The 26,471-nt window shown below is 44.7% G+C and overlaps 1 protein-coding gene across 2 annotated transcripts in view; it reads right to left on the bottom strand.

The window, feature by feature from the left end:
• ARHGAP25 (Rho GTPase activating protein 25) overlaps nt 1-3,307 on the bottom strand; it is an 84,728-nt gene extending 81,421 nt beyond the window's left edge. Inside the window, exon 1 of one of the 2 annotated variants that reach the window (XM_032352313.1) lies at nt 2,829-3,307. In XM_032352313.1, coding sequence (XP_032208204.1) covers nt 2,829-3,079 — 251 coding nt within the window. In that variant the 5' untranslated portion in view covers nt 3,080-3,307. The remainder of the gene's footprint in view (nt 1-2,828) is intronic. The other variant, XM_032352312.1, reaches the window with a different exon arrangement.
• Nucleotides 3,308-26,471: the final 23,164 nt, after the last annotated feature.

Below are 26,471 nucleotides of genomic sequence, written 5' to 3'. Positions count from 1 at the left end.
GTCAAATCTGTTTGCTCTCCATTCCCCTTTCCTCCAGGGTGGTCCACTAGGATCACCAGGCAGAGGTAGGCTGGCGTGGGTCACATCATCCCAGCACTGTTGGGCCCATGCTGGTGGTCTCTGGGTCAGCCCTGCCAGTCAGTCCCCATACCCCCCCACACCCCACTGTCAGCCCTCTGAGAGGGATACTTTCCCCCACTCTCACAGACTTTCACTTTCACTCCAGCCCAGACTCCGCACTCACGAGGTTTAGGGGAAACTGGAAGCACAGCTGGCAAAGAGAAATAGCTGGGATACCCCCCTGTGTCACATCATGTGTCAGAGCCTTGCTGTTTCCGTAAGCAAGTGCTGGTTCTGGTATCTGCCCTAGGCCACTGCTCAGCCCCCTGAAGTCACAGCTTATGAAGGGTCTCTTGAAAATTGACCCAGGCAGTGAATCGTAAGGTAATACTTGGGTTCCACTCTTTAGGATGATCTTCTTCTCCAGTGGTTCTCAACTAGGGCAGGTGTCTTTCCCCAGACATCTGGCAATGTCTGGAGACATTTTTGGTTGTCATAGCTGGTGGGAGTAGGAGAGTGCTGCCATCATCGAATGGGTAGAGGCCAAGGATGCTGCTAACATCCGCTAAAGCACAGGAGAGGCCCCCATCACTAAGACTCATCCCGCCCCCAAATATCCATAGTGTGCAGGTTGAGAAACCCTGACCTACCCCTCCTCACTATACAGAATGGCCATTGACTTCCCTGACATGACTCCCCATCCCACACACCTTCTTAACAGCTGTGGGATTCTCTGATAGACCATTAAGCCAGTTATTATAGTCGACCTGGACACCAGATGCTGGAGAAGGGACCAGGGGTCCTGTGGCTGAGTCAGTTACTCTCTCTCCCAGGAGAACTCAGCTTGTGATCTGAATTCTCATCAGTGTGACACTCATGAAAGATATTCTGGCTGTAGTCCAGTCTCTTGGGGGGTGACAAACTTGTAAATGACATGGATAGTGAGAAGGGCTTCTTTATATTTCATGATGTAGTTATTATTTTTTTCATTATTCATCAGCTTATAGTCCATCATTCATTTAGTCAACAAATGTTTATTGTGTGCCCACCAGGACCAGACACTGTGTTCTATGCTGGCTGAATGGTAGTTCTTCAAGTCTACTCATGTAGAGCATACATCCTACAGCAGAATTCCTTCATCAGATGGGTTGGAGCAGGGGGTGCTTGCGAATTTGTAGGTGCATGAGCCCCCCTCCAGATATTCTGATTTCATAAGTCAGGATCATGCCCAGAAACCTGCATTTTTAGCAAGTGCTTGAGGTGACTCTCATAGAGGCTATCCATGGGACCATGATTTAATAAACATTGGTAAAATTATGAAATTTACCCAACCTAATCCCAGGTCTGAGAACATGCAGAACTGAGCTCTAATGTGGTCATTTCCTATATAGCTGGGGGGGGAAACATCATGTAACCATTTAATCTATTAATCATTTAATCATTAATCTCACGTTTCTTATTTTTGAGCAGGAGAGTAAGACCTGTTCAAACACCGATGGTGAGAGATTAGAATGACCCCAGGTAGAGAGAAGCCAAACACTTAAAAAGGAACAAAACCATAGAAGTTTTACTTTTAAAAACTAATTTTTATGACATATAATAAAATGAGCATTCACCAACTACACTGGTATCAACAGTAATTAGGAGAAAAATCTCTTGCTTATGTAAGAAGTGTGCACACTACCTATTCTTGGAACCAGCCTCAGCATGCAATGTTTCCTAGCTTGATTAGGGACCATGAATCCTCCCTGGATACCAAGATTAATGGCTTCTCTGATTACTCTCGATTGTTTTTCAAATCTCTTCTCAGATCTAAATCATTTACCCTCTGTTATGTGGCTTTGCAGTGGACCACTTATTTTAGGAACATATTAACCACCAGTAAAAGACCTCATCTAAACCTCGTTCAAAGCAAAACTTTTCCAAGCCATGAGAAACCCTCCCCCCGCCCCAACTTATCTAAATTCAAGGAAGTTAGCTCACTGTGCAGGTGTGATTGTAAAACACAGGGAAACTACTTTCAGCCCAACTTCTCTCCCCCAAATTACTGTGATCGATTACATAATAGAAGAAACCCATATAAACTCGTGATAACAGTTATATAACAGATTAAAATCGATGTGTCACTGTGATCATTAATAAGAAGCAAAGATTAAAGGCCAGAATATCACAGACAACATGCTATCATCTTTTAATTAATCTACAGTGCATTTCTCTTTTTCAGCTTCTCTAAGAATTTCCTCCCATTCTGTCCCTTCAACTAAGTGTCTGTATTATACCTTCAACTGTCTCTAGGTTCCTATCTGGTTCATTGTTTACTTTTTGCCTCACAAACAGGACCCTTTGAGTTTCTTCACCAATCAAGCACTTCAGAAAGACTCTACTCTCTGTGATCCTAGGAAAGACCACTCAAAATACAGACAAGTGTCCAAACAGGAGGGAAATTATCCTTTCGTAAAAAATAAGAGAAAAACTCTCAGTTTCGTGTGTGAACTGCAGACTTAGCCCATCCGAAGTGCCCCGTTGTGGCCTCAGCCCATCACAACGCAAACAAGCTCTATTCCGACTCCAGCTCCAAACAGAAAAGAACCCCCCTCTCCCGGTTTGGGAACTTTGAGCCAACATATCAATTTGAATGCAAACTTCCCCCAAACTCAGATTTTCTGAGAGATCCATTTTTAAGTAGATTAAGCTCCCTGTAGACCAACATGCAAATGCGGGTGTTCAAGTATAAGAACACAAGGGCAGCAAAAAGACATTGACCGTACCTATTTTCCCAGCCTCCACTTTCAGGTTGAACTCCCAGTTTCTTGGTAACTTCAGGGACATTTTGCTCCCTCTTCGGGTGAGTAGCTGCTGAAGCAACAGGTCTGTCAAGATTCCCGCCCTTCTCGCTTTCTCGATGTTTCCCTCTAGGTTTTGTGTGTGTGTTCCCCTTTGTGAGTTCTTCACAAGCAATCCTGGGTTTGGAGTTGATTTGCCAGCATGAGTCCTCCTTTCTTTCAGAAGAAAGGTCCATACATCTGTTTGTCACTTTGGGGATGGCACCCGAATCCCCCCAAAGCCTCCAACAGTCCCACAGGGGCTGGTGCTTCCTGAAGTGTGCACCTTGCTTTTTCTTGCTTTCGGTTTTACCAGAAATATCCCAGTTGATACTTCACTCTGCGTCATGAGAAGCAGAGCTCCAGTTCGAAAGAATCTCAGGCCTCACGGAGGCGAGGTCGTGATCAACAACTGCTGCCTCTCGGCTTTTTTTTTTTAACTGTCTGCTTCCTTGCATTTGAGGAAGTGGGTGGCTGGTCGGTGTAGATGATGCATTATGAGCACTCTTTCTTGAGAAAACGGTTTTTGGAAATGCTCGTATAAGTAGAATGAGTGTTCTTGTGATCTAAGGCTATAGCTTCAATCAAAAGAAAAAGAAATACAAAATTTCAAGCGTCCCACCATGTACCTCTAAGGCTTCCTCCCAGCTGAGTGGATCAAGCATCCAAAAATGTCAGTGAGACAATCTGCGTTCTCCCACCCCACAAAGTTTTCTTCTTTTAAGTTATCCCTGCTGTTAGGACCAGAGAGTAAGTTCTCCTCCTGCTTGGGATAAAGCCTCTTGTGGGGAGGGCTCTGAGGTACTTAGCTACTAAGCTGATTTTAGCTGGGTAGACCCACTTGCGTGATATTATGGTTCTTTGGCATTATGTACAGGGTGTGGGTTTAAGAATCAGACTCACCTGGGTTCAGAATGCAGATCTTCCACTTCTTAGCTCTGAAGCTTTTCACAAACAACTAAATCTCTCTGGACCTCAATGTTCTCAGGCAGTAAAATGAGGTCGATAAAAACCATGACTGCAGAGAGTCATGAGGCATCTTGTACAGAGCTTAGCACACGGTGGTTGTACCACTGATGCTAATTCAAACTTTATCTCATTTATTTCAGATCTGTGATAGGCTTTCATATATTTAACTGGCTCAGCTTAATCTAGTGATTAAGTATTTGAGTCCAGAGCCAGACTGCTTGAGTTCAAATCCTGGTTCCATCACTTTTTTGCTGTGTGACTTTGGACAAGTTTCTTGACCACTCTGTGTTTCAATTTCTTTATCGGTTAATGAGGCAAAAAATAGGCCCTACTTCATATGTGTGTTGTGAGGCTTTATTAGTAGGTAAAAGTGCTCACAGGAGTCACTGTTAGCCAGCATGCAAGCTACACATCCTTGGTCCATTCAGTCTTCAACCTCTTGGATGACTTGGTCATACTTTCTTCATCATCTCACATATGCTCATTCTCTGTTGATGACCTTACTTCCTGTTTTATTGAGAAAAGTTGGTACTAGAAGAGTACCAGAGAATGTCTAGAAGAGAATGTCTGTATCCTACTACTATGTCTAAGTCCTACATGTAAGTCTGTACACTCAGCCTCCTCCCAGTCATAGCTGATGAACCCTATTATCTCTCCTCCATCTTTTTTTTATATTTTAAAAATATTTATTTATTTATTTATTTAGAGAGCATGAGCAGGGAGAGGACCAGAGGGAGAGAGAGAGAATCCCAAGCAGACACTACGCTGAGCACAGAGCCTGACATAGGGCTCGATCTCACCACCCTGGGATCAGACCTCAGCCGAAACCAAGAAACCCCCCAGGCTCCCTTATCATTCCTCCATCTGAATTATTTCTCTCTCTCTCTCTCTCTTTCTCTAGGATCATTCCCATCAGCATTCAAGCTTGTTTTAAAAACAAAAACAAAAAACTCTACATTCTACTTCCTCCTCCTGCTACATACAGCCCTATTTCTTTTCTTCATTTTAGAGCAATGCTTTGGTAGGGATTGTCTACATTTGCAAATGCTTGTCCTATTATTCCCTCCTAAAACCTTTCTGTTGATATTTCTGCCCTCAGGACTTTACGGAATACGTTTTTATCAGGACATCGACGGCATCCCTGTCACTAAATCACTGCCAGTGATGGACCAGTGATAGACTGGGCTACATGTCAACCCAGTGACCTACTGGCAGCTTTGGACACGCTGATCACTCTCTCCAACTCTGAGCTCTCTCTCTGCTTGGCTCCCACAATGTCTCACTGTTCTGGTTGTCTGTCTGCCTTTCCAGCTGCTCCTTCTCTGGTTCATTGCTGGTTCCTTCTCATCTCTCTGACTGCCGAATATTGGAGGAAACCAAGACTCACACAGTGGATTTCTTTTCCATCGGTACCCACACTTGGGTGAGCTCACCTATCTCAAGGCTTTGATTGCTATGCATCTGCTGTTAGCCAGTGTAGATCTTTAGCCCAGACCACCCCAAACCCCAAATCATACACATCTCTGCTTAGATATCACACAACCATCTCAAACCAATCATGTCTAAAACTTATATTCAGGGGACCAAGCTGAAGGAGCAATGGTGACCTGAGGTATATTCTCATTGTGAACGAAAGGAATGTAAGAAGGAAGAACCATATACACATTCTTCAAGCCTCTGCTTGCATCATGTCTGCTCATATTCCAGGAGCCAACACATATCACATGGCCACGTTCAAAGGCAGGGATATAGGAAGTACACACAGCCCTGAGGTGGTGGGGGAGGGGAGAATGGAGTGATTATTTGCTGATCAAATCTCCAATCCATCACACTAACCCAGTTCACCTAGCTACTTTCCAACTTCCCCAGGGATACTGGGGTGCTTTGCAGCTGACTCAGCCTACCAGAGATTTTGGAGCCCCAACTCTGCATTTTGGCCAAACACCACTGCTCTTTTTTTCTGTCTTGGCTTGGAGGGGAGGAGCAGTGGTTAACCATCCTGAGCCCTAGCCCAGCAGCATCCCCATAGGGAAGTTGACATGATCTGAAGTTCTAGTACTGGGACCTTTAACTCAGGAACTCTGAAAATATTTTGAAGGTAGCACTTAGAAACATACAGAGAACTTCCTTTGCTCTTTAGGGTAGGTTCCTGTAAGTCTTGGAAAAACTCATGACTGATGGGGAAGTTGGGTATGAATGCTTGGAAAGGCAATCAGATGAAAAGCACCCCTGGAAAGGCCCAACCCAGCAGCCTTCCCTCTGAGGAGCCCACTTGGGGTCAGCCAGCGGCTGGACAGGGTTAGAGAGCAGCTGTCTGTGCTGGGGCTCCTCCCCTTCTTCCTGACCTTCAGGGAATGAAGAACTGGATGTCTTATCTGGCCCCAAAGTTTAAATCAGCATTTGCAGAAGCAAAAACAAAAGCAAAAATCCATTCATCTATTTGCTTACTGAGTATTAACCATTTCTTGAGTAAGGACTTCATTTTTGCTAGACTTTGGAGGAATGTCCATGAATTTTGTTTCTGCTTTCATGTTTCTGCTCTCAACGGTTTGTTGAGAGAGAAGAGTTATGTTGGGAGTTATGGGAGTTTATATCTGAGGTGCCTCCCAGGGACCTGGGGAGTAAAGGAAGGTTCCTGGGGGAAATGTCTTTTACATTAAGGTTTGGTGAAGGACTTAGGGAGGCGGGAGGGTTGGGAAATGCTTCCAGACAAACAAAGGGCATGCAAGAGGCACAGAGGAAGGAAAGAACTCATCAGGTTGCTCTGGGAAAGGGTGTAAGGGGTAGGAGGGAGGAGAGATGGAGAGATGGTTGGATTGGGGATGGACCCCTGGTAAGCTTCTGTAAGAGTACTGACTTTACCCTAGAGGAAAGAGAAGCCATGTAGACATTACTATTGGGGTCCGGATGAGGGGCGATGGCAGATGGCCAGGTGAGAGCCAGGGAGAGGGAAAGGTCAGTGGCAGTGTGCAGGCAAAGAAGGGAAAACGAGGTGAGCCATTCTGGCGGTGGGATTGACTGCCCAAGGGACTTTCTGTAGGAAGAAAAGAGATGTGCATGGTCCTGGCTCCAGTCCCTGGAGGTGGATGGGCTCCCATCACAAGGTCAGAGACTGCACCAAAAGAGTGAGGTTTGCTGACGAGGTTGCTAAGGACGAAAGACTAGCGAGGAGTCAGTTGCCAGAGGGAGAAGCCAGTGGGCTCCGTTGGAGGCAGCTGTGAAACCCTGGAGCACAGCTGTCCTGAACCTAGAGCTCAGCGGTGGAATTCATTCGTTCGTTCACTCATCCACTCCATAAACATTTATCCAGGACCGGGCTGGACTCTGAGTAAACAAGGATGATTAAGATCCTAGCCTAATCCCCAAATGACTCAGTGAAAGAGAGAAGTGTAAACATAACGGCAGTGCTGCTTGAGCTATTAAAAAGAGTGCATGCACAGGGTAGGGTGACAGCAAGAAATGGTGGGCTCAGCTTGGGTAGCCAGGGATGGCTTCCCAGGATAGGTGACTCAGGGGAGAGCAGCCAGGTGCGAAGGAAGGCGGGGGAGCGGGAGGAGGACGTCCAGGCAGATGAAACAGCAGATGGCTGCTAGAACACAGACCCATTCTCAGGGAAGTTTGGGAATGGTGCACCGGAACAAGGCTGAGGGGGAGACAGGCAGACCGGTCAGGCCTGCTGGACCCAGGCCTGAAGTGCAGCCTGAGGGATTGGACTTCACTCTGAGGTGACGGTCTTTGGAGAGCTTTTTTAAACATCCTTTTTATTGTTACTTTTACCATTACAGTCGTCCATGCATAATCTTCAGAGAAGATTTCAACAAGCATAAAGAACATAAACATCAGGACCCCTGGGTGGCTCAGTCGGTTAAGCATCTGCCTATGGCTCAGGTCATGGTCCCAGGGTCCTGAGATGGAGCCCTGTCTGGCTCCCTACTCAGTGGGGAGCCTGCTTCTCCCTCTGCCTGCCTCTCCCCCTGCATGTGCTCGCTCTTCCTCTCTCTCTCTGACAAATAAATTAAAAAAAATTTTTTTTTTAAAAGAACTCAAAAATTACTGTTAACCATTTAATGTGTAAGGGGAATTTTCCCATCTCCATCTCCATCACTCTTTTTCTATTTATGTGTATATATAATGTGTGTATATATTTTAAATTTAAAAATTAGTATGTATGCTATTTTATAAGCTGTTATGCTCCTGTGACAAAAATGAAATAAGGCAAAACACATAAATAGTTATCTTATTAAGTGTTTTCTCAAGACATCATTCATGGCCTCATAGTCTACAATTACATAGAGATAGCAAAATTTATTCAACAAATCTCTGTATCACTGAGCGTGTGAGATGTGTACAAATTTTCATAATATTCTTGCAGCTCAATGTCTGGGGAAAGCCATTCCCTCTCCAGAACCCCTCCACCCCCAGGTGGATTCTTGGAGGTGGAAATGCTGGGAAAGTGGATGAGAAATGTTCAGACTTGATATGTTCAAACTGTTCTCCAGAAGGTTCTAGTTGAATCCACGAGAGGCGAACTCCCGCCTGGCCTCACTAAGAGCTGGCATTTTTATTTTGTAAACAAACCAAACCAAACCATTGCCAACTATTCAAGCAAACAACTCTAAGTGCGACTCAAGTTATTTTTGAACGTGCTTATGGGCCATTTGTAGGGGTCAGATACATCTAGGTATCTGTGTGTCTGAATGATTCTGCAAGGAATCAACAGATGGGGGGCCGGGGAGTCTTAAACCTTTATTTGTGACTTTCAGGCTCCTGGCTTCGGCATCTCCTTCAGAACCTCTAGGTATCTGCATGTCAGCCATCCACTTTGTTGCCTCCTCGTCTTTCATTTTGTCACCCGGATTACTAACCCTCTGCGTTTTGAGATAATTTCTCATGTTTGTACCTCACCTCACTGGTTTTGTTTTTTCATAGCTTTATTGAAATATGATTTACATAACATCCAGTTCACACATCCGCAGTATACAATTCAATGATTTTTAGCATATTCACAGAGTTGTGCAACCATGACCACAATCAGTTTTACAACCTTTTTATCACTTAACCCACCCCCCCAACGAAGAAACCCCATACTCATGAGCAGCCCCTTCCCATTCCCCCACAGCTCAGTCCTGGGCAAATCCTGGTCTACTTTCTGTTTCTATATATTTGCCTATTCTAGACATTTCATGTAAATGGAATCCTGTAATATGTGGCACTTAGCCTTCTTTTTCTTCACATAATGTTTTCAAGGTTCATCCATATTATAGCAGGTGTCAGAAATTTATTTCCTTTGATGGTTAAATAATATTCTGTTGTATACGTGTAGCACACTGTACTCACTAGTTGATGGACACTTAGACTGTTTCCACTATTTGGCTGTTATGAATAATGCTGTTTTAAACATTTGTGTACAAGGTTTTTTTTTTGGTGAGTGTATGCTTTTGTTTCTCTTGGATAGGTACCTAGAAAGGGCATTGCTGGGTCATATGGTGACTCCCTTTTAAACCTTTGAGAAACTGCTGGAACATTTTCCAAAGTGGTTACACCAGCTTACATTCCCTTCAGCAATGAGGGTTCCATTTCTTCCACATCCTCCAACTCTTGCTATCATCTGTCCTTCTCATGTTACCCATTCTAGAGGGTATCAAGTGGCATCTCATTGTGGGTTTGATTTGCATTTCTCAGATAGCTAATGGTGTTGAGCATCTTTTTGTGTTCTTATTGGCTGGTTTGGTTTTCCAGAACCTAAATTCTGCTTCTTGGACTATCCAAAGATGTAGCCACAGGGAATCTGCATTTCTACAAGGACTGAATTCGGCTAACACTCAAGCCTCCAATTTTTACTTACATTCTACATTGTTTTGTTTCTTTTAAATACTTCATTAGGGAAAGCCCACGCACACTGTGCTAAATATCATCCCAAATTTCCAGCTGTCATTTTCCTCTGTGCTTCTGTTCCAACTGAAGTGTTATGTTCCTCTACCCCCTGCCTGGATCTCCAGAATTTTTAAGCGATGCTCTGCATAAAAAAAGCAGTCACACCTTCCCGGCAGTGATTAGATTTGTTGGAGAGACCCACTGGCCATCACATCTCTCCCTTTGTTTCCCCATTGTAGTTGTTACCAACATCCTCATCACCATTTTGGTTTGAGCTGCTGTTTTGCAAGGATTCGTAAGGATCCCAGAGGGGACAGAAGAACAACACACTAGCTGCCTCAAGGATCAGCATCAGAGAATTGGGTGGCAAAGAAGCAGAGTTCAGTTTTCTGGATTCTCCATTATCTGAGCATCTGAGTAGACTCCAAGGGAGTCACAACTTGAGTACCCACCTTTGTCAGGAGGTCTCTGTTCATGAGACAAAGCCAAGGAGGTTTCTCTGGGCCGATGTCCTGGTGCGGTAGGACGATTCCCTGTAATCGGTAAATTTGTCCTTACCAAGAACAAAGAGGACAACTGTTGCTGGTGCCACCCAAATGATGTTGCCGATGCTGTTTTTAGCAGAACTAACTGTATATTGGAGGAGGGGCACAAGCAAAGAAGAATCTTGAGCTTACCCGTGTTGGAGCTTAAACAGAAGGGACTTTCCGTTTTACTATTTAACCAAGAAAACTCTTGAAATACAGAGAGGCGGCTGAAGTTTGGGTCCCATCACACCTGTCTCCCACAGTCCTTGAAGGGTCGCTTGGTGAAATCTGAAGTCCCTGACCATGGCGGCAGTTCCTTGAATCCAGTGTCTTTGTTTGTCAGTGGCAAGTGTGCAGTGAGGGAAGAAGGGAAAGCAATGGGAAGGGCGTGCCCTGATCAGGCCGCTGAGTGCATTGTCTGCAGAGAATTTTAAAAGTATAACAAAAGTATAACAAAACTAAAAGCCATCTACTTAAAAAAATCATCACCGTGCATAGTACTTCTAAATAATGTCTGTACTAAACACTCCTCCCCTTAGTTGACTACTTCCCATCCCTACCCCCATGGTAGGTCCCCACAACCTATCTCCTCCATGGGGAATTCTCTCCTTGTCGTGGAACCTGCTAGTGTTGTGCACTTTGACTGATTATATTACCCACCTGCAAAGTGCACACCATGCCTACTCCTTCCCACCCCAGCTTCTTAAGTATTTGAACTCCTATCCCAGCCCCTACCCCACTTTCCCCATTGGTGGTCTAAGAAATCCCCTCTTCCTGTGAGCTTTCCCATGAGCCTTGAATCTGAATTAGATGGCTTGGTCAGAAAGCCTGCAGGACGCTATGCTAAAAAGAAATGCACTTGTGATAATTCCAGGTATCGTATGAAAGTGTTGAACAACTAAATTGTACGTCTGATACTGACATTACACTGTATGCTAACCAACTGGAACTTAAATAGAAATTTTTTTAAAAATGAAAATAAAAATAAATGTCTTAGGGGCACCTGGGTAGCTCAATCAGTTAAGCATCTGCCTTCAGCTCAGGTTGTGATTCCAGGGTCCTGGGATCGAGCCCCGCATCGGGCTCCCAGCTCAGTGGAGAGCCTGGTTCTCCCTCTCCCTCTGCCTGCTGCTCTGCCTACTTGTGCTCACTACTTTCTATCAGATAAATAAACAAAATCTTTTTTAAAAAATAAATGAATAAATGCCTTAAGACTGCATCTTAATGAGCTTATCCTGACTATTGAAGTGGAGCACCCATTTTTTTTAATTAATAGACTTTATTTTTTAGGCATATTTAGGTTTACAGAAAAATTTAAAGAAAAACAGAGTCTCCGTATATCACCTCCCCCCAGCCTGCTACATGCTCTGCACTTCCCCTCTTATCAACATCTTGCTTTAGTGTGGTACATTTGTTATACTCGATGAGCCAGTATGAATGCATTATTCCTAACTAAAGTTCAGAGTTCACATTAGGACTCACTTGTGGTGGTGTATACTTTATGGGTTTGATGCAATATGTAATGACATGTGTCCCTCATCATGGTATTATTGTACAGAAGAGTTTTACTGCCCTGAAATTCCCCTGCTTGGAGCACCTACTTTTTAGATACCCCTCCCCCTGTCTGTTTACTCAGGTTGTTTTTCTTCATTAGAATTAATTGTTTGGTTTTAAATAGGAGAGTCACATGAGAATGCAGGTTTCTGGCTTCTTGAAACAATCAGTGACAGGGTACTTGTGCCCCCACAAGATCATGGCCAGCGGAAGCTCCGCCGAGGCTGACTGTCTTCAGCCTCGGCGGAGCTTTGTCTGGCCATGGTCCAGCTAGCCAGAACACTTCCACTCCCCAGAGGCAGGGACAGGTATCATTGGGAGGCACATGTGTACTGTTGTTTTCCTTCGAACAGACTAAAGAAGAAAAAAATGTAAGCCATGGTACCCAACTGGGTCTCATTCAAAAGGGGGGAGGAAAAATACTAGTCTGAAGTCACAGAAGTTGGGAGAAAACATGTTTCTCTGTGGATGTGAGCCAGCCAGTTTCACTTGCTTCTATCCCCCACATGGCTCCCGCAGCGGCTGGAGTTGGGGCCCTGCATGGCAGGTGCCCTCGCTTAGCAACTCACTCCTACCCGCTTGTACTCGTGGCTGATTCGCCAGCATATGTGTCCTGGAGGGTGGTATTTGCAGACACCAAAAAGAAACGTGTTTTTCATATAGATTTGAGTAGTCTATATCTCTAAGAAAGCTGAATTTAGAAGGCACTAGTTTAAAGTTTGATTCCCATTCCCTTGGCTGTATGGGGGGAAAACAGACAACAAAGGCAAAAACAAAAACTCTGGCAGAGGAAGAGACTTCTGTGCTCTGCGCACTCTGTTTGAGTTCAGGGACCAGGTACAGGAGTCTTGGCTCAGAGCCTTGCTTCTCTGGGGCCTGAGCAATGAGGTGGACGTGCCTTATTACTGTTCTCATCTCTGCCAAGGTCCCTGGTGTTGGTTCTGATGTCTGGTCACAGTTTGATAGTCTATTAACCTTTACTTTTGTCCCATCATAGCTGAAGAAATAAAGGGAAAAAAAAAAAAGAAAAGAAAAGAAAGAAATCTTTCTAGCTCTGAAGGCCGAGACTGCCATTGTTACTGCCAACGCTCTAACTAGAGGAAGACTGTTCCCTGGGTCATGGCATAGGAGGGAGAAATGTCTATTTAAACGGGAAAGTTTTAACCACAAGATTATAAATGGAACCAGAATTTTTTGAACCAGAGCACACAAAACAAATCAGGAGAAAATGCTCCCCCTACATAACACCTCCTTCGGGCCAGTTAAGGGTTACATATTTGGTTGAACCACATGAAGTCACTATATTTGACCACTTTTGACCTGAAAACACAACAGTTTCATAGGGTTCAGAGGCCCACTCCGTTTCCTGCCATGCATTCACTCAACAAATAGCAAATGAATTGTACACCTGTTATGTACCAGGCACTGTCCTGGGTGCAGAGAATGTAGCCAAAAGCAAGAGAGACAAAAATATCTGGTTTGGTGAAGCTTATATGAGAAGAGACACCCATGCACACAATAAACAAATAAATGAAGTAAGTATAACAAGCTAGTTGGTGGTAAGTGCTGTGGAGAAAAGTAAACATGTCATGGGAATTGAGAGAAGAAGTAGATTTCAGGAGGGGTGTCTGCAGATTGAAATAGCCGGTAAGTAAAGCCTTCATTAGGTAGGCAACATTTGAGTAAAGATCTAAGGGGAGTGAGGATTGAGCCAGGTAAATATCTGTGGAAGATTCTTCCAGCACAAGGAAGAGTGAGTGTAAGGGCCTTGCCAGAGGTGGGAGCAAGCCCAGTATGACCAAGAGACAGCTGGGTGACTGCCTAGTGACACTCTCCTTTTTCATGGGGCTAGTAAGAGAGAGGTTTTACCCAGGAAAGACCAACATGATAGGCTCAGGTGTCAAGCCGTCTAAATTGCAGGCCAGGTGTTTAGGAAACTTGGGAGGAATGTCAGCAACCTAACAGCTGGCAAATGGGAGGCCCCAATATGGTGGGAAGTTGAGGCCCGGAGAATCTCAACCTTCCCCACTGGAAGAAGGAAGTCAACCCCCCCGGCTGTGCAGAGGGTTCCCCAGTCACTCATTGGACAGTCCTGCCCGCTCACCATCTGGCTCTTTGACCCCAGAAGCTCATCCATCAGGAACAAAGCTCTTTTTTATCTGGATTAAGAAGAGGGAGATTATTGACCCCACCCCACCCACTTGCCAGTGCTGGAAGTGTCCCCGCCCAACCAACTGGGGTCTTTCACTTCTGCCAAAATGAGCCAGATTAGTAATCTCTTTGGAGCAATAAGCTCTGTGGGGATCTGGGAGTCCCCATCCTACCACTGCAGATGACTCCAGGGACCAGAGAGTGTGTTAGTAAAAATCACCCAAAGCACATCGGTATGTTCAGTTCAGTCCATCCCAGACCGTAGGCAGTAGGGTTTCTCTCTCCTCCCTCTCCCCCATGCTCAGGCACATTGGACACCGACCTCCACCGGGGAGGTGAGAGCAACCTGTGCGATGACCTGGGCCAAGAAGGCCAGGTGAGCAGGGGCGTGGACGCACAGCTTCTCCCACCTGCCATCCCTCAGATCTCCATGCCTACGGGTCTAGGAGTCTCCTTATGGCAGAAGAGTCTAGGCCTTCTGACTGCCCCCTCAGCAAGCCCCTGTACCTGCTTTCTCAGCTCACAACAGATCCCAAAAATAGATTGGCATGGTCAAGATGCCAATATTCAGGTCCCCTTTCTTTCCCTCCAAGCCCTTGGAACCTACGAGAGAAAGGGGGATTGCCCCCTGATGTCTAGAGGGAACCCCAGAACAAGAAGGGAGCCCTTGGGGTGCCTGGGTGGCTCAGGTCATGATCCCAGGGTCCTGGGATGGAGCCCCGAATCATGCTCTCTGCTCAGCAGGGAGCCTGCCTCCTCCTCTCTCTCTCTCTGCCTGCCTCTGCCTACTTGTGATCTCTGTCAAATAAATAAATAAAATCTTAAAAAAAAAAAAAGAAAGAAAGAAAGAAAGAAAGAAAGAAAGAAAGCAAGCCCTTGTTGCCCGTCTTCCTCCTTGACCATGTTCTGGATGGTCATACTCCTTATAATAATTGCTCTAGGTTTCCATCTACCCCTTTGTACTCCCTCCTAATGATTGCAAACCGCCACAAGCAGGTTCCCAATAAATGTAGTTCATTCCTATAATTTTCCAAAGGCCCCTCCAAGATTTGAGATAGCCCACTGGCTATCTGTTTTAAGCTGGTCCTGCAGTAGTGACAGACCTGAGCAGCTGCCCAAAAGGCCCAGTGTGGTCAGTCCACCGAATACCTGTCACCCTGAATGACCAAATCCCCCTTCCTCACCTTGGCTTCACCGAGCCTCTTTTACCACTAACCAGCAGCCACAGTGCAGACCCTGAGCTGGCTGCCTACAGGCTCTCAAGCCCAGATTTGTCCTCCTAGCCTTGAACATAAGCCCATTGCCCTGTGCAGTCCAACCAAGCCTAGTGCCCAGAGGGACAGCACTCATGTGCATTTGCCTCGGGTCTCCTCAGCCCCTGCTGAGCCTGGCTTTCCCTTTTAGACTTTCCATATTGTCCCCTGGTTTAAGAATTAGATATTCCTCCATTTCTCATTTATCAAAAATGCTGGTAGCCATCTTGCTTTTGGTGAGGGGTGTCATGGCAGACACGCACTTCCCCTTTCTGGAGCTTCCTCTACACTTCATCTCCTAACTCTTTCCCAGGTGGAGACCTGGCAGTTGTACCCATCCTGTCTGGGATCTTACAGTATGTAAGGCTGAGCCTTCATGGTCCCTATGGTCTTAAAAGGGATGTTCAACTTCACATCCGGGGTCTCTGGGAAGTTATTTACTCCACACAGATATGCAGACTTGATCACTGGGAGTCCAGCCCAACATGAAGGTGAGAGTGGGAAGGATCCCTGATACACGGCTAATTGGGGAACACTCATTCCACATCAGCACACTCCGCCATAGAAGGCCCTGGTGTCATCACTGGTGCAGACTAGACCACGGGTTGGGGGGTCAGTTGGTACCCACAGACCCCTCCACTCGGCTACAAGTGCTGGGCTATGCTCCAGGAGAGACCATTTCTGAAAAAAGCATCTGGAGTGAAAAACCCCGCAGAGGCTTCAGATGCCACAGCCATCACGGTGTAGCCCCAGCAGGCCACAGAGTCCTACAGGACCCCTGCTGACAGTGAGGAGACAGACACCAGGGAAAGAGCCACAAGGACTCTATCAGACACTGAGAAGCACTGCTTTCCAGCTATGTGAATGGGGATTAATTCTCTGATGCACTAGCCTGGCCCACAACTAGCAGATTAACTCTATAAGCTCCCTGCTCCCCAAGAGAGGGCTTCATTTTCTTGAACACGTTCTTGGGGCAGGAAGTTGCCACCTCTCGCAAGTGGGTAGCCACAGACTCTTAGATTATATTTGACCTCCTTTGTCATCTGCTGGGAATCTCTGACTACAGGAACCCCACTTATGACCACTGCCTATCAGTGGGCCCAACATCGTGGAATTTGCTGGCTGCTCCCCACTCCTTATCAACCACAGCCAAAGCATCTAAATGAGCCCAGAATGGCCAGCCCGAGAGCAAAGCATAGCCACTGTCACAGTTGCCCCATAAGAAGAGAGAACAAAGAGGAGGGAGAACCCCTTTGTTGGGGTACAAGCCCACGTGCACCCAGTGGAACCCAGACCAAGCTCACCTCCTCAGTCTGGGGAGCGGGGAAAACCTGTGCCTGTTGACCGCCTCCCTGAGGGCGTCGGCACCTAGTGAAACGTGCTCGCGTTTGCCCTGAGTCCTTCACAGTGCTTGACAAAGCTGTCCCCGAAGGCTCATGTGCCCACAGCAATATGGAAGCGTCAGGGAGCTCAGGAGCCTGAACTGGGCTGACAAGCATTCCAGGGAGCCGGGATCCCAGAGCCAGCCTCCTGGGTTTGAGTCCTACTTCCTCCACTCCACCTGTGTGACAGTACGTATGCTGACTAACCTCTCTGGGCTTTCCTCTTCTCATAGGCTAAATGAAGGGAATTATATCTCTCCCACAGAATTGACGAGAGGATCAGAGAAGACTAACTCATGGAAAACACTCAACATGGTGTCCAGCATGTAGTGAGACTCTTAGTAAATGTTCGAAAAGAAGATCTTTTCCACTGGTGAGATTACATGTCCCTTGAAGCTGCATTTCATGTGACTTCAGAAGAAAGTAAGCTGATAGCTAACAACTTAAAAGATGCTACATCTGCTTCAATCCGGGGTACAGCAGGGACCTGCCCTTTCCTGTTTCAAAGGCTCGTTAGGCTGCAAAGCCAACTTGGGCCAGTTGGGGAGGGGCATAGAAAGTCATGAGGGAGGCCGCCATCTGTCCACAGAGCTCTGTGGTGCTGAGATGCTGAGGATGGAGACCAATCCTGGACCACAGGTTTGTGGTTTGGTTTAAAGAGTCCTTCTCACCCACCCAAAAACCTGCACCTGCGCACACAATGACACACCCAGTTTTATCAGCTTGGACAAACTGGGAGGAAGGAAGTGGTGTTGTGGAGAGAGGTAGGTAGGAAGCGAGAGTTCCAATCTGCACATCCAGAACAGGGAATGGGATCTAAGCTGCAGACAGGCAAACCTGCCATCTTCCGTCCACCTAGGGATTCGCTGGGAGGAAATCTGAGCCAACAGTCTGGAAACTATTTTTAAGCCACGCCTGGAAGGCTCTGCCAGCCCTGCTTCTATGCTCCTGAGATCACGAGATGCTCAGCAGGGTGCTGCCAGAACAGGAAGTGACAAAGGCAGCTGATTTCACCAAAGATACGAAACCCACAGTTCACATTGAATAATCACACAGAGCCCTTGAAGCTGCATTTCATGTGACTTCATGAAAGCCAGACCCCGCTGGGACAAGAGAAGAGACAGTGCGAGCGTGTAACTTCACTTGAAAATAATTCCATGCACTGGCAAAGAGAACACTTTGACTTCCATACCCATGGCAAATCCATTTGCCCTTCATGTAAATGGGGCAAATATTGTTTATCAATTTTATGGATAGGAAAACCGAGGCATGAACCGGCAAGGCAATTTGCTTAAGAACCAAGTCAGAAATCTGTATTTTGTCCAAGAGTTGTTACAAATTTTTTTTTTAGATTTTATTTATTTATTTGACAGAAATTGAGAGAGAGAGCACAAATAGGGGGAGCAGGAGAGGGAGAAGCAGGCTCTTTGCTGAGCAAGGAGCCTGAGGCAGCCTCAATCCCAGGACCCTGAGATTACAACCTGAGCCAAAGGCAGATGGCTAACTGAGTGAGCCAGCCAAGGGCACTGCGTTGTTGCAAATCTTAATGGTTGTTATAGAGTGTACAGTATAACCCTTGAATAAAGTATAAGATTCAAAATAAAGCAATGAATTAAATTCTGATTGTTAGTTCTTATGGCAAAAAGAGGAAATAAGTTTTGGTCAGTTTCATAAAAGGAATCACCATGTGGTATTGAACCTGTTGTTCAAAAAAAGCTTTGTTTATGAAATTTTATGTAAGCCACTATAATTAAGTCTTGCATACATTTTCGTTTGAAACATGAGAATATGCAATGTTAATGTAAAGTTGGTATTAGTTAAAGTTGTTACCAAGAAGCTTCATGACCATGGAGAAGGAAAAAAGAATGAGGAGAAAAAGAACAAGACTTTGGATCTGAGGGTGTCTCAAACATTTCTGCATTCAATCACATCTGTGACCACTGCTGGATTTCTATAAAAGTGTATTTCCTTCCAGAAAGATAATACTGGTCAAGCAGAAGTATCTATCAAGATCATATTCTAAATTATCTGGTGGGTGTTGGGGGACTGGTGTATCAGAAAATAGCCTACACATTTTAAATCCACATAGATTTTGCCCACCTTGCTAAAGATCATTTGAATCTGGGAGGTGGGAAAATACTGAAAGAACACTGTGGTCCTTCTGTGCCAACAACATGTTGTTTGGATAAGTCCAACAACAAAGTGGAATTTGGTCTCTGTCCATATCAAAGCTTCCAAGGCAAGCAGAAGAGTAATTATTTTTTTTTTAAAGCCATTAGAAGTATTTCCATGTCTGTGATCTCTCTTCTGACCCAGCTTCATTCCTCTGTTCCACCAAAAGTCTGAGCCTCAATTTATCATAGAAGCTCATCAAGGTGGCATCTCTCAAACCTCCTCCTGCCAAGAGGCAGCATTTCTGCTGGCTCCTGTGATTTTAAAGATGGTGACCCTCTCTGTCTGGGTGTGTGATTTCTAGAAATGAGCCCTGATCAGTCAGCAGATAATTGCAGGCAGTTGCTTTCCACCTTTTTGGTGGAAGGCTTTTGGTGGAAGGCTTTCCACCAAAACTATCACTTTGGTCTCCACGTTGTATTTAAAGATTCCTTATCCAAATACCCATGGGCTTTAGATCAATGGACATTAACAGGTAACTGGACAACCATGGGCTGTCTGACATCATGCATGTTAAGTTTGGAAATAAGTCAGGTGATTATGTTGGCAACATGAGCCAGGAGCCAAGAGGAGCTCAGTAAACCTGGATTCATGAGAGCCATTCTTGATCCATCCCATTATGATTTCTGAATCCCAGACTCCTCATCTACAAGGACAGGTTGATGATCGCTACTGTGGGCTATATGTGTGAAGATTAGGCTCCATGTATGGAAAGCTCCTGGCACATAGCAGGCATTGTTAAATAGTAATGACAATAATGATAAATTTCCTTTAAACAAGATTTGACAACAAGATTGGAAAAGGCTGAATAATGACCCCCTAAAGATGTTCACAGCTTAAGTCAAAGATCTCAAGATGTGGACACTACCTTAAATAGTCCAGGTGGGTCCAGTGTAACCACAGGGGCCTTATTAAGAAGAAAGCAGGGGGAGAATAATACGAGTATGGAATAAGGTAAGAAACGGGCCACGAAGGATGCCGGTGTGGCTCAGTTAATGGAGTTAACGGAGCAGCTGACTCTCGGTGTTGGCTCAGGTCATGATCTCGGGGTCCTGGGATGGAGACCCATGTCAGTCTCCATGCTCAGCGAGGAGCTTGCTTGTCTCTCTCCCTCTGCCCCTCCCCCTGCTCTCTCTCTCTCTCATAAATAAATAATAAAATCTTAAAAAAGAAAGAAAGAAAGAGGAAGGGGGAAGAAAGAAAGAAAGGGACCATGTGCCAAGGAAAGCAGATGACCTCTAGAAACTTTAAAGGTAAGGTGACAGATTTCCCCTCAGCGTCTTCAGAGGGAACTCATCCTGTTGACGCCTTGACTCCAGCCCAGTGAGACCAATGCTGGAGCTCTGACCTCCGTTACTAAGACTCAATCCATGTTATTTTAAGCCACTGAGATTGTGGTAATTTATTACAATAGCAAGTAGAAACTCATACAAAGGTTATAAAACTTATTTTCTTGGACAAGCCCATAAGCTGGCTCTGGAGGCTATTTCCAAAAGAACAACTTTTCTCACTTTTTTCCAGAACAGGAGTATCACATATTTATGACATACCTATTTCATAGCAGGTTCAAAAGTCTGAGTAGCCAGGCTCTAGAGGATGACTTTGAAGGGAATACATTTGAATGGCACCAAGAACCTCCATTAATGGACCTGACTTTAACCAATTTCCCAAGTCTAACCAGTCCTTTGTAAAATTCCTTGATGGGTGCCCAGGGTCTACATGGGCTGACTGGTGTTATGACTGGTGGTACATCATTTACTTTCACTCCCACCACATGAACTGCACATATTATCTCGGTTGGATCTCTTCCCAAGCAAATGCATCCCAGGGTAATACAAGCTGTACTCACTACTTAAATTATATGACGAAGTTGATTACTTAAACCAGTGAAATATGAGTGCCGAGAAAAAACACAGAGCCCTTTCTATGAATATTCAGTAAGTGGATTTGGCAAGAGAAAATGTTTATCACTATAAAATATGTCAAATCACATGTGGGTAAGTGGAAGGGGGAATCCTGAAACTCTCTGAACTTAGAAGGCCTTAAAATATGCCTTCAAATCTTCACTCCCATTTTAAAGAAAAAAAATTTGTCCTGTGAGTGCATTATACATAACAAACACATAGACGAGAAACACTATAAGGATATGCATCTGGTTTTTAGGTGAAAAGTTGAAGGTCAAGTGGCTGCTACCACTCTCGGTGGTGGTGACGATGTACTTGCTTATGCTTCAGACCTTTGGTTTTATTTACACAACGCTGCAGTTGTTACCTACCAGCCCTGTCAAGCCTCAGCACCACAAACCTGTCAGAGGCTGTGATTAATCTCTGACTTTTGCAGAGGAAGACTCTGAAGGTCAAAAAGAAAGGAGTGAATTGACTTCGTTCTGGAACCAGGGAAAACCTCACCATGATCACGCCAGATCATGGTGCCTCTGCCAAGCTGTACCCTTTCATGGGGGTGGAGTTAGAAAGAGCATAACATATATTTAACTGTAAGATAAGTGGTCAGAAATACACATAAGGCAACTGCTTGTAAACAAACAGAATGTCACATTCTGACATTTCAAGAGGGAGAATTGCACATATCGTTTGATAAACTAGGGTCAAAGAGTAAAGTGAAATAGCAACTGTGGCAAAACCACATTAGGCTGAAGGAAGTTTAGGTCAGAAAAGTCTATAATAGAATACATGTGCCTATCTGAGATGGCCCTGGAGACCCCATGGTGGTTTCTCACCAATGTAAGTGCTACCTCAAGATTACATCATGTGGTTGAGGTTTGGAATAAAACTATATATACATTCTTAAATGTCATGTTCTAGACAATCCAAACTTCAGTTTTATAGAATTACGAAGAGAAAAGGACCTATATTCTATAGCTTCTGAGTTACTTTTTGGGAGGGAAGGATGTTGGCCCAAGCTCCTGGAGAAGGAAGCAACAGCGGCAGGCAAGCTCAGGAGCCCTGCTGGCCTTCTTCATGGCCATGCTGCCTCACTGCACTATTCCTTTCTGTCCTCAAGGATCCACATTTTGGGAGAAGCCACGGCATATTAGAGTTAAGAATCATTTCCATGGCATCAGTATATGGACGACAAGGATCACATGGACATTCTAGGGGAGAACTCACTGAAGAGCTCTTCTCTTTCTCTATATACTTCCTCTTTCCTTCTACTGAAATGGGTGCCACATCTCAATAAAACAAACTGGGGCTTCTGAGGGAAGTAGGCAAACTCAGCATATTCTTCTCTCTTTCTCTCTGTCCTCCCCAAATCCCATCCACATGACAACGTGGTTGGACAAAGAAGAATGAAGAGCATAGAAGACAATCAGCAGGCCAAGGGTTTTCATGAATCTCTGGAAGGCAGTCATTGGGTAGAAGGCTACTGAGGAATAAACCCTGGGCAAAAGGGACATCAGCTCAGAACATGACCAAGATAAAGTTGCAAAGAACAGGGGACTTGAGTATGGAAAGTATGAAAATGAATAGATGCCTGTGGAAGAAATGGTGGCGTAGGCACATTTTCCTGTCCCCACCTCCCCCCGCCCCCTCCCGTTCCCACAAAAAGTCCAGGGTAGGATGATTCCAAGATGGTTCGTTTTGGAGCTCTGAGACTTCAGGAGGCCTGCAGATTCTTTCCAGCTCTCAGGTGCCCTGCTCAGTGAGTCAACTCACCCATGACTACAAGATGCCTGCAGCACCTTCCATCCTCCCCCCAAGATGGAACAACATCTGACGCAAGGACTGGGGATGGCTCCCACTCTTCCATACCTCTTTTCTAAGAACAAGAGCTCTTTTCCCAGAAGCCCTTTGAACCAATCTCCTACCACTTCTTACTAGCCAGAACAGGGTCACATGCCCAACCCTAAACCAGTCACTAGCAAGAGGAATGGAATTTCTGTGGTTGACTCAGAACAGTGTTTCTTAAACCTGAGTGGGCATCAGAGTGGCCTGGGGAACTGGTGAAAGAACAGATTTCTGGCCACCACCCCCAAAGGATCTGATTCAGTGAGTCTCAGGGTAGACTGGGGATTTTGCATTTTTGCCGAGCTCCTACATGTGATGCTGATAATGTTGGTTTAAGAATCACTAGATTTGGGGAGACAACCAACAGTGAAAGGATCCATCCTGTTTTGGCATTTTGAGTGGTTCTAACGTGACTTCCTGCCCACATGTTTCAGGCTAAGCCTTCTGGTGCATGCAGCCCGCCCTCATGCTGAAAGCTTAGTCATCCCTCTTATTCAGGGAAGTTATGATTATAACCATCAGAAGAACTAAAAGCAAAAATGGTCACAAGTGGCTATCTCAGGGAAGCAGGTGCAAGAGGAGGGGGAAGAACTAGAAAAGACCATCAAACTCATGTCAGGGAGCAAATATTTCAACCTTGGGAAGCTGCCAGATACCTGGGAGGCTCAGAGCTCCAGAGAAGGAGCTGTCACTCAGAGATATCTTCCTGGGAGAAGCGGTGGTCTAGCAGTGTCCACAGTCACCTGGGCAGAGGGCTATAGACCAAAAACTGAATGTGTCCTTCAGACAGAACAACTCAGAGCTCCTAGGCCACCATTAATTGACACAGAAACCAGAAAAGCCAAATCTGACCCGTCGTAGACATCTTTCTGAGTGAATGAATGAAGAAATAAAAGCTCTATAGCTGTTTTTAGCCTGATTCACTCTAAAATCATTATTTCATTCATTCTCCGAAGAATAGGGGCTCTGATTCAAATAATACTTATGTTCCATTTCGTTCTGGACATCATTTCCCACTAATACCCAGGAAACAATCCGAAGTTCTGCCACTAGTGCAAACGTATTGTTATTATTCCATTTGCTCAGGAACGGAAAGGATTCCATTCGTCAGCACATTTCTTTTACAATTCGGGTTTCATGGGTTTTAAAAAAAATTTTTTTTCTTAAGTATCTCCATTTCTCTTTGCAGTTGTAAAGCTAGGTCGAATTATTGTTTTTCCCTCCCTTTCTGTGGCTGAGTCTCCTTTTCATTTACCTATTATCTCTTTGGCTCACCTGCAGACTAGCAGAAAATCAACCTCAAGCTCTCTGTCTCCAGTCATTAGCTGTTTCCTTTATGGTGCAAATGGAGGCGCTTGTCGTCTCCATAAGGCCTCTCTCAAAAACAGTAACACGATTACCCTAAGGAAAGCGATTCTTTAACTTACTGGAAAAAAAAATCTGAAGAGAAATGTATTGGTCTTTTTGTCCTGTAACCCAGAGCCCAGTGTGATTCCGCTGTCTTTGTCTCCCTCCGGAAGAGGATCATAAAGATCATAAGGACGTCCACACTGGCCCACAGGGGGGTTACGTGTGTGCTTTTAGCCCTCAAGGACAAGGACAGCGCGGCTGGCTCTGGCAGACAAAGCGGGGCTGAAATGCCAGGCACACTCGCTTGCCAAATTGCAGGATTTTAGGATACTGGTTTAATTTGCTCCAGATTATCATCTGAGAGAAAAGTACCTGTTTGTCTACATCCCATATCCACAGGAATGCGAGGCGTGAGGAAAGCTTGCTTCTCGGCTCCCTCTACTGGCCTCTCAGAAAACGATCCGTCCCCTCACTACCAGATCCCGCGCGGTGTGGACCTAAGCCACAGAGGGAGCCCAGTTCTGTTTATTCTGAAAGAGAATCCCTGAAAGATCTCTGAAAGAGGTGATTCTGTGACACCTCCTAGTTAGGAACCACAAGTCCTAAAAGTTCTGTTTTATATTTAATGTGTATATTCTGGCTCCTACAGTTCAAATTGGTATCTGTTGTACAGGCTTTAGGAGTAGGGAAGAATCAGCATATTAACCCCACCCAATATGCTTGGTTATTTAAATGGCACCTACAGCCTTGCTTCCTCAGGGTAAATGAATAAGTGAATGAATAAATAAATAAATAAATAAATACTAAAGTCTGCTTTTTTTTTTTTTTTTTTTTTTGTTCAGTTTTTATCCTCTTGGAAGATTCTCAGGAACAGATATAGCAATTCAGAGAGGCCTTCAGCATTGCATGCACTCATGTTTCCAAGCCTTGTTACTTTCTCATCTTTGGTTTCCTCATTTCTTCTTCTTAAGGGTTTGGCTAATGTCAGTGCATTCCTTATGAAGCTGGTGAGCAGCTACTCACTGACAGGAGGGTCAAACCTCCCACAATGTTCATGCTATTTGTTGCACATGAGGACAGGGAAGATGGGGCAGGGTGCTGAATGACACACACAGCATACTGACCCCGTATGACCCCATATTCCTCGGGTCTACACATCAAACCTACCCCTGGCAAGAGAAGAGGTCATGGCACACCAGCTGGTTGACTAAGGGATTGCTTCTCACTGGCCAGGGCAACACTCAAATTCTATATACCCCAGTGAAAGCTGCTCCGAGAAAAATGGTTTCAGGCTCTAGGCTATATCCATGACCTTAGCCAGACACCTTATGTGTGGTCTTGGCTATTTCCTACCAAAGGAGATAACTCGAAATTTGTACCAAATAATCCTGGGTCAGTCGAAGTACATGCAAGACAACAGAACAAAACACAAGTTTGTTCTAAGAAAATATTATACAAACACAATGTAATACTTTCCTATAACCCTTCGTTCTTTACAAAGCAGGTTAATAGGTGTTTTACAATCAAGTTTTATAACGACAAATGTGTTGCCTTATTACAACAGTCTTTCACAATTGATTTGTGTGTGTGTCTCTCTGTGTGTATATGTGTACATGTGTATATATATATGCATATATATTTAAGTATCTATATATTCTTATACACATATTTTATATGTTTCCACATACACCTATAATTTTTTTAAAGATTTTATTTATTTATTTGACAGACAGAGATCACAAGCAGGCAGAGAGGCAGGCAGAGAGAGAGAGGAGGAAGCAGGCTCCCTTCTGAGCAGAGGGCCTGATGCAGGGCTTGATCCCAGGACCCTGGGATCACGACCTGAGCTGAAAGCAGAGGCTTTAACCCACTGAACCACCCAGGTGCCCCTAAACCTGTAATTTTTAAATCAGAAAATTTTTTGAAAAAATAGGTTAACTTCTTTAAGATACACTCCTTGATTATTGAAGATAATCTTTCAGTTTTAACAAATATTAACCCAAAATATTTGTAATATCTATAAATATCTGTAACATTGTGCCATTAATATCATTTAATGGCACAATGCACAAGCACTCTAATTTAATCCCTTGAGTGAGTGCCCTTCTGAAAAATGCCAATACCAGTACATTGAAATGATCTAGGTTCTATGAATGGGAGAAGGAGTCCTAAGATAAATATAAATAAAGCTCTCTGGGTTTTTCAGACATATCTTTTTAAAAAGATATGTTTTTCTTACAGATATACTATGTCTCTGCCATGCACCAGATTTGGGAGGCTCTTGTTTATCATGTTGGCAATGCTTTGCAAGCCATTTTTGACCCTCCAAGGGGAAGACTGACATACACCTTCAAGCATCCACTAAGAAAGCGCCTATTCACTCACTGCAATGTTCTTTATTTTATTCACTTTATCGTTTCTTCTTAACCGCTAAAAAATGAATGCAAAGCTCACACAAAGCTGCCATATGAAGTGAAAATACACTGGGTGTTAGAAAGAATTAAGGAGATCAACACTACGGATCATTTCCTTTGCTCATCTTACGGCACAGGGATGGAGCCAGGAGGCAAGGGAATTAGGCAAGCATTTAAATCCCCAAATGCTTAAAGTT

Source organism: Mustela erminea, chromosome 7 (genome assembly GCF_009829155.1).
Source record: "Mustela erminea isolate mMusErm1 chromosome 7, mMusErm1.Pri, whole genome shotgun sequence".
NCBI classification, from domain to species: Eukaryota; Metazoa; Chordata; class Mammalia; order Carnivora; family Mustelidae; genus Mustela; species Mustela erminea.
The sequence above is the reverse complement of the archived record's forward strand: the minus strand, read 5'-3'. Positions and strand labels throughout refer to the sequence as shown.